Raw genomic sequence first — 14,862 nt, 5'->3', positions numbered from 1 at the left:
ATGTTGACTCCGACGTTGACATCTTAATAGACATCTGAATGACATAAACAGTGACTTTTTAGGGTTGCAGGGATCACAAATTGTCATAATCCGCTAAAAAAAATTATTTCGAAAATTCCCGTATATAGTTAGCTTTTGATGAGATACGGGTTGACCTCGAGGTTTTAACGCAGAAACAATGGGACAAGAAAAGCAAAATGACACAATTCACAAGGAAATAGGGGTGCGGCGAGAAAGGCGTTTTTTTGCTGTTCTGCAAAGATAAGTACAGCTGAAAGAGGCAAGCCAGAAAAACAGTGCACGGGGAAAGACTAAACAAACGGAGCGACGCGAATTGCGAAATAGAGTTTCAAGCGACGTTAGTCTGCGTGAGATATTTGAGTTTTCGTCCAGTGTCGAGCGCGACTGCAGCGCCATCCGTGACAGCCAGCAGCGCGATTAAGTGGCGGCAAGATGTTCGGAATAATCAAAAACTCCATTTTCGGAACAACCGAGGAAAGCAAATACGATGTTCTCAGTAACGAGACCAAGGTATGAAACGCCGATATTGTTGTTTTTATCGCTTTATTTATTTTTTGAGAAGTACACAATCAAGCTGTTTCGCATAAAACACACATATAAATAAATATATATATTGTCGGCACTTGTTCTGTGTGTAACAAATTAAGTTTTTCACCACCACTGATTATACCGTCAACCTAATAGTACGCTCGCACACAAAAATCAAATCAAATCATAAAATCACTTCGAAAACTGTTAATTTGATTAAATTTGCGAATCTTGTTTGATGCGTGATTTTCCTTTAAATATAAATATGAAGCCAGTTTAGGCCATATATGAAACTTGGGAGTCAACCGAATTTTTTTCGGTAACGCTGCTATAGTCCATTGTTTAAACCAGACTCTGAGACTGCACTAGTGTGTTTTGGTTGTGTGATGAGTTCCGATTGAGCCATGAAATAAGCCACCGGTATATTTGTATTTTCACATACCTTGTCTTTCAAAATCTGCATACAATTAGTCTGGATGAACTTATAACGTTGTTCTATCACTTTTTACAAAATATGTGATTACCGAGTGACTATCATATGATCATGCTGAGATCACATGACCTCAGTTCGTATTCAGTCTCCTGTCTCACAGTTTCATTTGAGACTTCTGTCTACATCCATATAGGTTTTGTCTTAAACGTGGTATAATATAGTGATCTGTGTGTGTTTATCTGGGTAGCAAGCGTACATTTGCACAGGAACAAATACAATTTAACAGGCTGCGCAGAGACTATTAGACTGGCAGGTGCTCGACTGGGGGAAGGTTCCCTCGGCATACCAAAAAAAAAAGTGATCGGGCACTAGTTTAAACAAAATTGATCTGTACCCTCTATTAAAACAGATAAAAATCTGTTTAGGTATTCGTTTAAAGCTAACTACCTCACTAGCATACAATGTGGTATTTTAGACTTCATATCCAGTATCGGTGGAACAGGTTTCTTACTGTAATCCACAGGTTTCTAAGCCGACTGCAGGTTTTGTTTTGCAAGTCTTGGAATTGAACTAAATCACGCTTTCATTTGTTTATCGATAATAAACAGTAAGCCTGTATATATTTATGTTTCCCAAGAGATCACAATTTTCCAGCATGGCCTCAATAATATCCACCCCTGGTCTGTAGTTACATAAGCAGAGAACGAGTTAGATGTGAGAATCATGTGAATTTTACGGACTCTGATTTCATGCACGACGAAAGTCAAGAGAATTCCACATCCTCTTTTTATCACGTTTCACCGAATCACTAGAGTTCAGCATGAATTGTGGTCAGGGATATTAGAGGTACATTGTCCTCTCTCCATTATCACCACAATACTAAATATACAGACTAATTTATTGGTCTGTTTGTTTGAACATAAAAGCATATGCTATTTTGCAAATAAGATTGTTGCTGATTCATTTAAAGCAAAGGTTGTCCCAGCTTACGTTCACATTTTCTGTTTACAGAGCTCTTGTGCAATATTGTCATTTGTCTGGGTGTAAGGTTGTACAAAAACAATTAACCTGTCCTTACACATGTTACACTGACATGGATTATAAGGATGGGTTAATGCAGCTGGAATGTTTCTAAACAATGCCAATATTTTACAACAACAATAATAATAATAATAATAATATACAAAAGTCTTTATTGTCTGCCTAATCATTCTCCATGGGCAGTTTTAAGCAACATCCACTATATTCATAGCCATGCTAATTTGACTCTTCGGTGAAATATTCTGGCTCGCATTAAACGCAGTGGGGACACTCTTTCCTCGCCAGGAAGAGGGCACCTATGAGATCCGGAAGTACAAAGCCGCTCGTTATGCCACCTTGACCAGCGAGGGCAAGCCTTTCGACCAGTCCACAGGGGAGTGTATGAAGAAGATGCTTCTGTATGTTGGGGGTAGCAATGACAAAGGTGAGAGTGAGACTGGGCGTCGCCTATGTGTAACTCAGTAATGACAGAAGTGTGTCTCATCCTTTGCTGTCATTCAAAAGAAAGATAATTGCCTTCTAATTGTTTGATTTTTTTGGAACGATGTCATCCTCGCCTTACCGTGTACCCGCTCCCTCCCTTTGCTTCAGGAGAAGGAATGGGAATGACCGCACCTGTTTGCATAACGGTCTTTCCCAAAGACGATGGCACACTGCAGGATCGCGTTGTCGTTGGGCTACGCCTTCCCGAACGTTACCAGGAGAATCCTCCCACCCCAACTGACAGCAGCATCCAATTCGAAGATAGAGAGGCCTTGACTGTATACGTGGCGTAAGTGCCTCTGCGTTTATATCGCCCCCCCGTGGGCTGCGTCCGACGCTGCTGCTGATGACCGCCAGCATCTATGTTAGTGACCTGCTATCTCCATTGTTTTTTCTTAATAACCAGGAGGTTTGGAGGGTACGCTCACGAGAAGGAGTACTGCACAGAGGCTGCCCGCTTGACCCAAATGCTCGGTGAAGGCACCACATTCCAGAAGGACAAGTACTTCTGCTGCGGTTACGACCCCCCAGTGAAACCCTACGGCAGACGTAACGAGGTGTGGTTTATAAAAGAGGAGCACTGAGGGAGCAGCATTGGGTCATTATAAATAAGATTTATTAAACCGGAAAAGGTTCTTGATTACGCCCCTTACTGTAAGTCATAGTTCAACTAAATAATCTTCCCGTATAAATGGATGTCATCATAAGATCAATATGTAAGTTGTTGTGAAGTTTAGCACTTGATCTGCTGGGACTAATAACCTCTTATCGCTGCCAATAATTAAACATAATCCTCATGAGTGCAGTTCAGCCTCGGCTAGGGTATTGGTATTGCTTAAATTACAATGGAAAAAGTCACCCTCATCGACAGATCTGATAATGTAAAGGGTATGAAAGGAATCTTAAATGTTATCAATTATCAAACCAATATTATAGGGGAAAAAATGTAAGGCTACATACTTGTATTAAGTTGATTGCAGAATGTACTTTATTACTCTTCCATATTAAAAAACTTTTAATGCGATGACATAAATATCGCGTTGACATGGAAATATGACGCCTCCATTGTGTATGATCCAGATTTCAGTGTACAGGGTCTCCCCATGTAGCTCAGGGAGCAGGTGGCATAGAACCTGAATGCATCATTTGAGAACTTGATAAGTTGCCATGACAACACAGATCAAAGGATGCGGTCCATGTAGGGCTGTTTTTGAAAGAAGAAGAAAACACATAATGGTTCAGAGGTATTTATTTACAATATTTTTAACATAGATACAAATTAGGAACAATATTGAAACACTACTGATACATTTACGCTTGTCCATCCTAATACAAACAATTCCCCTGTGCAAAAACATTCCATGACCACTTAAAACCTTAAATAAGCTTAAAGGCGGAGTGCATTAATAGCTGTTAATTGTTACTGCCATGGTATCACAATCCATGCTACTCTGACTCATTAATGACTTGCCTGTCCAGGGTTTCAAGACCGAAATACATCTTCCTAGTCCGAATGAACCGAGCCAAAGGACAGAATATGTGTCTTTAAAATTATGACAAATTTGGATAGTGAGCAGAGTGTAGCTACCTGATGCACAGCATAAACGTGGTCTGTCCAGGTACAGTCACATAGTCAATGTGTTCACATGAACTTTAACCCGTGATGAAAGAATAGCAATTGGGTTGTAATTAAAGGAAAAGGGGAAAAGAATCCACAGTCAAAATGATGAAATCATGCTGTGGTACTGATTTAAGATACCGAAAGCCTTGGAAACCGGCAAGAGCATCGTGAGAGCCGGAACAGCACCAAGCGACTGTGTGCACACAAACTGCCATCTGTATGCACGGAAAATTGTTCCATATTCATAAAAAATTGTCAGACATATAGCACATTTCATATGATTGACCGTATGTGCATCTTTCAAAAATGGGTTCCTTGTCATCACTACAGAATATTTTAAATGTATTATGTTCGGAAATCCAGAGTTATTTGAATACCTTGTGGTCTCCGGTAAACCAAATGGCTCCAGATTCTAATTTATTCATGTCTCACAATCACTTTGTTGTTGCGGTTTAGCTATTTGTCTCTCACTGATCGGTTAAGCAGTCTTTCAATCAGTATCCAGGCGAACAGTGCAATGCCAACACAGACTTACAAGTGAAATGTCCGTAGCGACTAGAGCTAAATTTATCTTTGAGCACACCTCAAATAACATCTTGAAATGCTTTAGTAGAGTATAACTAATTTTGAAATATTCCAACAAGGATTAACTTCTTTTGGAATATAAACGAATGCATATTCAACAACACCCTTAAAATTTGGACAGAAATGTTAAATCAATTTATGCTGGTCTATAGCCAAACACAAAACACTTCTAGATGCTATTAAAAAGAATGTGGAGTTGGTTTATCCTTAGGTATACCCTTAGGGGTGATGCGTGGCTCAGCAGGTTAGGAGTCTGTGCCCATGAACGGTAGGTTGTCGGTTTAAATCCCAGTGCTGGAAGACTGATGCCAAGCATTGCTGCACAAGGCACTTAACACTAAGCTCCGGGGGTGCTGTACACTGCCTGCCCCTGCAATGTCACCCCCAAGCTTGTGCTCAACCAACATGTGTCTGCATGTCTCGGGAGGGCAAGATGGTGAAAAGAGGATTTCCCTATGGGGATTAATTAAATATCACTATTATATTCTACTCAATTTATCAATAGTTTTACTATTGTACTAATAATAAGAAAACCACATGACACAAACATGCAAACAAAAAACAAAACGAATGCAGTTAGTAACTTGCAGACAAATCAAACGGTACTAAACACCGTATGAATGTAACAAAAAACCATAACTTAATGTCACATCAAGTAAAAGAAAAAAAATATGGTCACGTTAACCTCTCATGACTGACTTAGTATTATATAACATTGAGGATTCCTTGCAACTTGTTCTACGTCTCTAGGCTGTGACAGTAAGAATGAGTAACAATTCAATAGATGCATTAACACAACTGAGGGGGGAAGCGTTTGGTCAGTAACATTTACCACACTAATAATGAAAATGAACAAATAAATGACAATGACGGCAAACAAACTAACTATTCTGAGAATGGCTACTGATAGCATTTATATACCATGTGCATATAGTTAGTAATCTCACTTCAAAATAACGTTATCACTTACTAAGAACCAATACGGTGTTTTAGTTATACATACTTTGTAAAAAAGTATTTTAATGAGTATTTCAATTCTGTAATTAATACCCATACAAGATTTCTTTCGGCTTGATCATTTCCTCATTCTTAATGGCTAAACCGAAAATCCCAGCAAAAAATTCACAGGATTGCACAAAAAAAAGTATTTGTCTAAAAAGGGCCAATCGATTATTTTATATTATTACACAACAGGAAACAGCTGGGGGTTAATTTTCATCAAATGTCACATGGTTTTTGGTTTCTTCCAAAATCCATGATTTTGGTTTTTGGTACATCAATGGTGACTGTATTCTGATATGTATGACAGCACAGAAGGCCTGGTTAAAAGCACATCATTGTACATGAGTGCTACCAGCTGGGGGTCGGTCAGAGACACCTTACTTAAGGAACATTGCTTCTTTTCAATGGTCTCAGTTGTTCTTCTTGTCCTGATAGGGGGCGTATGGGGCATAGGGGGGAGGCTGTTCCTGGGGAAGGAAAGGGAAGGTCAGCATGTCTTACTTTGGGGGGCCAGGCAAATCAAAACAAAATGCTCTGGGCTGAAGGGAGGGGGTCACTTACCACGGGCATGTATGCATTGTGAGGGTTATTGGGGATATAGAACGCATTGCCTGCCGCGTCCGCTGGCACGGGACCTGAAAACACCAGACGGTGGAAATGCGGCACTGAATGCATCGCATGCTTTTGCCGAATGACGCAAGCAAAGAATAGCAATAATATTGTTTGTAATATCCACTTTACCCATGTAATATTCAAAATTAATACTACAAACAGTAATTTAGGAGCCATGACACAGAAAATAGGAAGTGCATTTTAATGAAGCAAGAACAGGAAGGGACAGGAAATTCAGTGATGCAATAGTTTTCCTACATGGCAAACAAAACTGATAACTAATGGTGCACCAATATGGTAAAATTTGACCGAAAACCAATATAATTTTGTCTAATATCATTGATACTAATTTTGAGCCACTGACAAACTGGGGGGGGGGGTGGATTGCCGGTGCATAATATTTTAGTGGAATTACAACATCACATTACATCATCTATTCATCTGCTGAAAATGGAAGGTCAATCTGCAGGCCAGATTGTGAATTAGAAACATGTGAGTGGTAAGTGAAAACCTTCATCTCTTCTATGGAAAATGGCTGATCATCCGATACAATCATCTCCACTCTTTTAGTATTGCCTGACACCGATATACTAACCAATATATGATGCGTCTCTACTGACATCTGAACTACCCATAAACCTTCGGTAACCAGGTAACAGATACCACATCACGGTGACTTTATAACCAACTGCAGCAAAATATTTGGAAAAGGAATTTTGAAGAATTAAAATCATCCGTTAAAAGGTACAGCTCAAACAAAAATAAGAAGAATATAATGAGAGCTAATGTACAGAGATTATTCCTATTTTAATATGGAATATTTTTCATAAGGAGCAGCTGTTCAACTGTATAACTTATTCAAATGGCTAATACCAATTTTCTAACATATACATAGCTTGTTATATTGAGCTGTCCTCAATCATTAAATGATCGTGTTGATTAGCCGCTGCAGACAGACAAGGCTGGACTGAATCAGTTGCTGCTGGTATGTCACAGAGCGCATCTGCAGGCAAAACCACTTATCTAGACATTTATTCTGCACGGCCTTAACTTCAGAATGCTGACCAATGAAAACAAGTCAGGTGATGCTAAATTTAGTTGCTTGTATTTAACAGAACCAGAGCAAGGGAATGTGTGCGTGTGTATATGTGTGTGTGTGTGAGAGAGAGAGAGAGCACAGTCTTCTCCACACCTCTGTGCAGGTCCGGCTGTAACATAAATTCATTCCATTATACCAACAATAAATGGTGTTTAAAAATCTGTGTGATGTGACCTAAACAAACCATTAAAAAATTGAATTTTCTGCACTGTGACACAGAGACACATTAACCATACAGTATCTACTGCTACCATATCTGTACTTTATGTTTACATAGTCAAAATAACCAAAATTCCTGGCTTACAAATTGGGAAACTTGCTTGAAACATTAGAATAGAACAGAACGGAATAGAGTAGAATTATAACAGAATAGAACAGAGTAGAATTAGAATAGAGTAGAATTAGAACAGAATAGAGAAGAATTAGAATAGAATAGAATAGAATAGAATAGAATAGAATAGAATAGAAGATAGTTTCCATGGGGATGAATAAACTGTCTGTTAGCCAGCATGCAGCACCCATGGAGCTGGGGGTTGAGGACCCCTGCTTACGGGTCCAACATCGGCATAAATCTGCCAGCCCCAGATTCGAATCCGTGACCATCCAATCACAGGCACAAATTCTTCACCCACTGAGCGACAAACCTCCACTCATTATTTTGAAAATTAAAAAAAAAAACATAATTGTGAATAACAATGACTGAGCATTTTCCAAGAATGACTATGTTTAAAAACAAAGACTAAAACCGCAATTGAAATGAAAAGCCTTAATTAGCATGAATTCCTGCTTTTCTTCCCCCCCCCATAACAGCTCGATTTTCATTTCACAATTTCCCTTCAGCTGACACTCCCTCTCAGAAGAATGGTTATGCAATGTGACAGACATGGAGATCCGGGATGCGCTCCCTTACCTGGGTAGGGAGCTGGCCAGCCCTGGGGAGGTCCAGGGTATGGTGGAGGAGGCGGCATGTAGGGAGGGGCACTGGGGGCAGGGGGGGCACTGGGGACTGCTGGGACAACTGGGTATACCCCTGCAACCAAAAGCAAAAGAACAAGAGAAGTCTTATTATGACAGAATTTAATCATCTGCAAATATATGCTCAGATACTATACTATATACTACATTAGGTACTACTAGTAGCACCAGGCAGGAACCGTGGTTACCTCCAGAACCACTTCAAGTGTAAATGAGTGGTGTATTCAGAGCGGGTCTTTTTACACACTATTGTTATACTGAGCTGACATTTTTATTACTGCAGTCTTCCAATTAGCTTTAATGACCCTAACCCATTCTCTTCGGACCACTCTCATTAAAACGGTATTTTCACGGTATTTTCAGCCACAGAAATGCCATTAGTGGGACTGTTTTTTCGTCCATCGAGCCGTTCCATGTAAATTCTAGCTGCTGTATAAAACCTCCAGGAAAGTGGCAGTTTCTGATTCTGGAACCACGTCTGGCACCAACGATCACACAAAATCACTCAGATCAAGCATCTATTTATTTTATTATTCCAATGTTAAAGTGAATAGTAACTGAACCTCTTGACCCTATCTGTGTTCCATGTGTATTCAGCGTGCCGGATCAGGCTGTGCTAACAAGCAGGTGTAACTAAGAGACTGGACTCGAGTGTAAAAGGAACATCCATCTAGTGGTTCTGGAGTAACAACAAAAATGAAGTGCTTAATGCGCCAAGTAATATTTGACAAAGGTAAGATTCCTATCCATTCTTAGCTGTTCCAGGAAGCAGATCCTGACCTGCAGAAGCTGGTGGGCAGGGATACCCCATTCCAGCAGGCGGCTGAGGTGCACCTGGATAGTAACCATTGCTCGGGGGTGGCTGCACATAGGGGTAATTCTGGGGATAATTGTATGGGGCTGGGGGTGGAGCAGGAGCAGGCGCAGGAACAGCAGGCCCATAATTATTCATGCCTCCAGGAGAGGGGTAGCCAAAGGAAGCACCTCCACTGGGCACAGGCGGCGCACGTGAGGCTGAGCGAAACAAAATACGGAAAAGACGGCAGAATTACACCAAACACAAAAGCTACAGCTTATTAAATACAAAGGAAGGTCCCGCCAGCAGACACTCATGCAGTACAGAGGGTGTTTCTCAATACCAAGACTGCAAAGTTCCTACTTGTGGGCTTGGTAAGACCGGTCTTGCTAACTCGCCTCCCAAGAATAAACTTGAGTCGCAAAGAATCATGGGATTCGGCGTGGATGCAACCGATGTATCCTTGAAATTGGGGGAGGGGCATCATCTGGGGATTTTTACCGTCCGCCGTACTTTTGTTCTCGAGTATTGGAACTGGTGTTGGGCAATGGGCGACAACGTAAAACGGGAACGCGAGTACGGTCAAGAACGCATATTGAGAAACACCTAGTGAGACACCGCGATATGACCTGCAGCAGATGGGGCCAACCGCATTCTTACCGTTGGAGGCCAGCTTGAAGAGCTGCTGGCCAAATTCTATGGCGCCTCCACTAGGGAAGACCAGCTTAAAAGCGGCATGTCCCTCCCAGCCACCTTCAGACAGAGACGGGAGAAAAGAAAGGGTTTCTCTATAAGGGGCAATGGGCAAAGTATTAAATCTGCACAGGTCGGAACATAGTACGCACTATTATCGCATGTTGTGAATGAATATGGAAAGCGACTTCACTACTTATTTTATACCGTTGACTAACGTTGCATTCCACACACATTGGATTTCTGAACTTGAAAGCATCCTACATCCTACCTGAAAAAGTACTATGGAATGGTGAAGCCGGAGCACCAACTGGGAAACTCGGACCAACATCACGTACCCCGAATTCACCAAGATGGCGGGTGTTGTGATGTCAGACAACATGGCAAACTCCACAGTGGCAATCAAAGCAAAGGCCTTATAGAGTGACTTTCCCTGTCTAACCTTACAATAAAAACATTAGGCAAAACAAAACCAATTATGTATGTAGATCGATGTCAAAACTAATTCCAAATATTGCTGTTTAGCTATATGGTAGCTGTCTACAGCTAGTTCTAGCCTATACAGACATTAAAATTTCAGGCTGCTAATTTTTAATTAATCAACCTTTCAGTGTTATGCTTACACTACTGTATACTATTCTCGATTTACAATTCATAAACTAATAAGATAATTATTAATATTATTTCGTACATAGATTTATTATATTGTAAAATTATACCATGGCAGCGAGCCATGCTGATTGTTTACATCTGGCGTCCAACTCGTTTTATTTTTCACCTTAGAAATTCCAACCTCCGACTTAACTGGCATGCAGGATAAGTATTACATAACAATCTTGTATGGGCTGATGTGAAACAGTATCAGCGCTACGGGGAATGCATTTCAGAAATGCAGGCAGCCAGCAACGGCAGCAGGAAGAGAAGCATACCCCCAGGCTCAGCCGAGATGGTGCCTTTGATGAAGTTTGCACCAAAGACAGGCTGTTCGATGCTGCAGCCCTTCATCAGATAATAGGGGAACATCACAGAGACCAAGCTGTCCTTGGCATTGTGGGAAACGAAGACCATCTAAGTGAGGAAGAGAGGCATGATGGGTAACGCGAACGGACCCTCAAGCACAGCAATGCAAAGACGACAGTGAGGTGCGAGCTCAGTTACCCTGTATGGAGTCAAGTAGGCGGTGCCCTTCCTGGTGCCCCTCAACAACTCCCCCCTGCCGGTCACATCACTGAAGGACAGCTCCACATTCTTATACTCCCTCAGCACGCTGAGAAACACACGTACACAAACAGAACTAAGATGGCACGGCAACAGAGAGACTCAGGTGGTCTGAATCCCCATGACTTTCATCTCTGCCATTTTGCCGTCATACAGACTTCCATAAATCCAGCATTGGTGCTGCACGGTCATCAGCAGTAACCACACCAGAGCTAGGGTTATGCTTATGGGAAAGCCTGCACAACGGCTGTAGTTGTACCCGGAGCAGCGCGTTCCCGTCTCCCTACTGCAGCTGATAAGGCAGTGGGAAAATGAGTCAGACTTTCAGGAAGCCTCTCTCAGCTGGTCTCTAGTGGGCCGAAAGCAAGAGAAACCGTTTCATAGGCACAGAGACACAGCCACGGCCTTCACAAGTGACACATCGTTTGTGTAACAGAAAATCCCGTCAATCAGCCACAACGGTAATGAACTTTGATAGGTCGTCTTCATAGAGTCTTCACTGCAATCCCATGAGCAGACTCCTAAAAAAATAATATTTAACTCCTTCTTACTAATCGCACTAAACCACTGCTAACCCTAACGTGTTACAGGCCCTGCTGATTGCTGTCGTTGAAGGTACAGGTTTCCCCATAATATCCCAAATGGCCATCATTAAAATTATGAAAAAGATGACTGATTTGTTTTCCCATCATTTAACTGGACATGCACCAAAAATGCATTTTTTAAAATTCAATGCATATTGAATTTTGCATGCTGCATTAAATCATGTTTTTAGCATCTTTGATGGCTACGCTGGTGAATGGTGTCAGACAGCACTGCTCAGTCAAATGTGAAAGGCTCTAAACATTCATTTTTAAAAACATCTTGCAAAAAACATGTCAGCTTACTAATGCGACTCCGCCGCTGTTCACTGTCAACCTATCGACTGATTGTCAAAGAAGTAAAAAGGATTTTCAACCATCAGTGGTCGATAACAACCGGTCTAGTACTTTGCCAGTCCTGGGTTTTGAACTCGCGACTTCTGCTTTATCACCAGGCATAGGCATTACTCACGGGGAGCCGGGCGGGACACAGCTCACGCAATATTCAAAACAACAGCGTTTGTCCCACCCAATATTTTCCCAGACTTTGCTTTTTAAAAAAACAAATGTCGGGGGAGCTCAGTTCTCATCTAAACTACAGACTGAGCGGAAAAAAATTTGGAGCCGACTATTTCAAAGAATGGATATACTTAAAAACAAAGACTGTATACAGTCAATATTGAAAAAATGGGCGGCGGCCTATATGTACAATATATGACATCATGCAGGGCTGCACGAGAGGACGGATTTAACTCAGTTACTTGATGGATCTGTCTTTGTCCCCCCACAATACAGCAGGGACTCAGAATTGACAATGGTCGCTAGCCAGTCTTGCTCAAGGGTTTCGTTTCCTCAGTATCCAAGCTTTTTAATTCGAGATTCACAATGTGTAACGTGACGACATTAGTCCATCGACGGGTCCAAGAAGGCCACTGGATGCAACAGGGACTTGGTTTCGCATTTGTGGACCTGCTAAAAGTAACTGGCACTGTCAACAGAGATTTATTGCGGGTTGGCCTTAAATATTCAGTCCGCATGAGAGAAAAGATAAGTCAAGGAGACACATGACAGGGGTCACTGTGGACTTTGGACTTGATGACAGCATCTTTAGAATCAGAAGGCTGTGAGCCGTCACTAACACAGCCACAGTAACCCACATTCCAGAGGAACTTAAAACCGCCATCAGCTGGTGTTGATGCATGCAGACGAGATAAGGTCAGCTGCCAGCAGAGCGCCAGGCCACCACCTTCATGACACCTTCGGCTAAAGCCACAGTTCCCAGCCTCAAATCTCTTGGCTGTCTCATAACAATAACCTTAAATATGTGTACAGTAGGCAGTATGTATTTCCACATCTCGTACATCATTAAAAAAACTGGACCCCATATAGCTACAACCGAAAAGCTCTGGATCTAGTTCGTATCCAATACTCTCAAAGGATCTTCACAGCATGCTGATGTCTGGCTTGTTTTCAAATTGAACTGTATTATTTACAATACATACAAGATAAAACATGATTCAAATCATGTAATATTAAATACATATTCATTACCTAATTAAATTATGCAATTAATTACACAATTACATTAAACTAACACCGATTTGGAGGCAAATCCCCAGTATGGGCTCCCTTTTGTAGGTCAACCTTAGTCAAGGTTGCCAGGTTGGGTCAGCTGGCTGGAGTGTAATTTTCATTTTGAGACAAGTCTGCACACACATTTACATGTATGTAAGAGTTTTATTACCTTGTACAGAGTCTACAGGGTTTGCAAACTGCCCCAATGCGTTTGGTGTAGCTAATTCTAGGTTTACAATGGAATAATATAGATTTGCCGTAAGATGTCTTGCGTGCCCGCGTGAGAGTCACGCCAGATGCGTGAGAGCTGGCAGCCCTCCCTTAGTATGATAACGGAAAATAATGCCCCTGTGCATGCTAGCTGAGGCTGTACAACCGGGCAGTATACCTAGGAAAGATGCCAGTTGGCCCACTAAAGGTTTAAGTATGGACAATATTATATAAAAACACACACACACATCTGCTTGCGTATATGAAATGTCAGTTTCGATCGTACTGCCGAATTCTAACTAATACCAAAAAACTCTTAAATTAAGGACAAAGTCTGAATTAAAAATAAATAAAACAATGCAATAATGTTTGGGCTAGCTCTGTCTCATGACATTAGTCATTGACGTGTTTATTTATTAATCAGATATTCCAGTTACTTTCCATTCGTCAAAACTGATGTCAGATCAGTTTACTCCACCACGGCCCTTAATTTTTGACCTAATTTGTTAACTCAAAACTAACCGTAAGTCAGTGACTAGGCGTTTCCGCATGTTCAGCCACGGCCGGGAATAATTTGAACCAATACAAAGACGATTAGAGAGACGTAAACCAGAACAGCCAATAGACTAACAAATAACATCAGATTGACAGAATTCAAAGAACCAATAGATGGAAGGCATGAACAAAAACAAGTCGTTAAACCACCAGTAAGGTATTTGTTGAAAGTAAGGTCTTATTTAGGCCAATTACTATACAAAGCAATTCCATCAAATTTAAGACAACAAACGAAACAGTTTAATTAATATTCTTGGAAGAGAAGGTTAATGTGCAAACAAATACTACACTAAATAAGAGCAAAAACTAGCTGATGTGAACTTATTCGCATGAGACTCCTTATCGCTCGTTTACACCCAAAATAGCCAGCAAACTGTAATTCCGTATTAACCAAACCGGGCAAGGGGAAGATTTAAACCAAATTACTTATTTTTGTCAATCTACTATTAATTATGCGACTTATTAGGCTTTTGGCTAACTATAAATACCAAAGTAGTTACACATACGATATAAATAACCGGTACGAATTACTACTATAACCTACCTTTCGCCGTTATTAATTAAAATACCACCATTTGGAGAGTGATTTCTATTGAGCGTCATGTTCTCGATTAAATAATGTGGTAAAAACCTATCGCTAAAACTGCACCGCACTCCTTCCTGAAGCCTCTTCTCTGTGCAATCCGCTACGTCATCACGTTGCTCAACAGTTCAAATTGCTGTAGCTCCTGCGCGGCTGGTTTTTTTATTGCAATCATATTAAAAGGCATCAATATAACTGATGTCAGATCTTATATCTATATAAGACACTTCACATTAATTGTTAAAGAGTGT

At 41.0% G+C, this 14,862-nt stretch overlaps 2 protein-coding genes across 2 annotated transcripts; one reads left to right on the top strand and one right to left on the bottom strand.

Annotated features, from left to right (window-relative positions):
• Nucleotides 1–253: 253 nt before the first annotated feature.
• Nucleotides 254–3,558, top strand: LOC125742543 (heme-binding protein 1-like). The gene is made up of 4 exons (XM_049014648.1): nt 254–531; nt 2,309–2,447; nt 2,615–2,795; nt 2,913–3,558. Exons 1-4 carry the CDS (start codon nt 454–456, stop codon nt 3,088–3,090), a joined length of 576 nt encoding a protein of 191 aa, XP_048870605.1. The 5' UTR covers nt 254–453; the 3' UTR covers nt 3,091–3,558.
• Nucleotides 3,559–3,737: 179 nt separating this feature from the next.
• Nucleotides 3,738–14,731, bottom strand: LOC125742534 (WW domain-binding protein 2-like). Its single transcript, XM_049014637.1, has 8 exons — nt 14,573–14,731; nt 11,048–11,156; nt 10,819–10,957; nt 9,857–9,949; nt 9,181–9,414; nt 8,336–8,455; nt 6,276–6,349; nt 3,738–6,181 (listed from the first exon to the last, which is right to left on the bottom strand). The coding sequence occupies exons 1-8, from the start codon at nt 14,629–14,631 to the stop codon at nt 6,125–6,127; spliced, it is 885 nt and encodes a 294-aa protein (XP_048870594.1). The 5' UTR covers nt 14,632–14,731; the 3' UTR covers nt 3,738–6,124.
• Between the last annotated feature and the right edge of the window lie 131 nt (nt 14,732–14,862).

The sequence above is a fragment of the Brienomyrus brachyistius genome, chromosome 5 (genome assembly GCF_023856365.1).
Source record: "Brienomyrus brachyistius isolate T26 chromosome 5, BBRACH_0.4, whole genome shotgun sequence".
Classification (NCBI taxonomy): domain Eukaryota; kingdom Metazoa; phylum Chordata; class Actinopteri; order Osteoglossiformes; family Mormyridae; genus Brienomyrus; species Brienomyrus brachyistius.
Note: the sequence above shows the minus strand (reverse complement) of the source record. Positions and strands in the feature narration are given on the sequence as shown.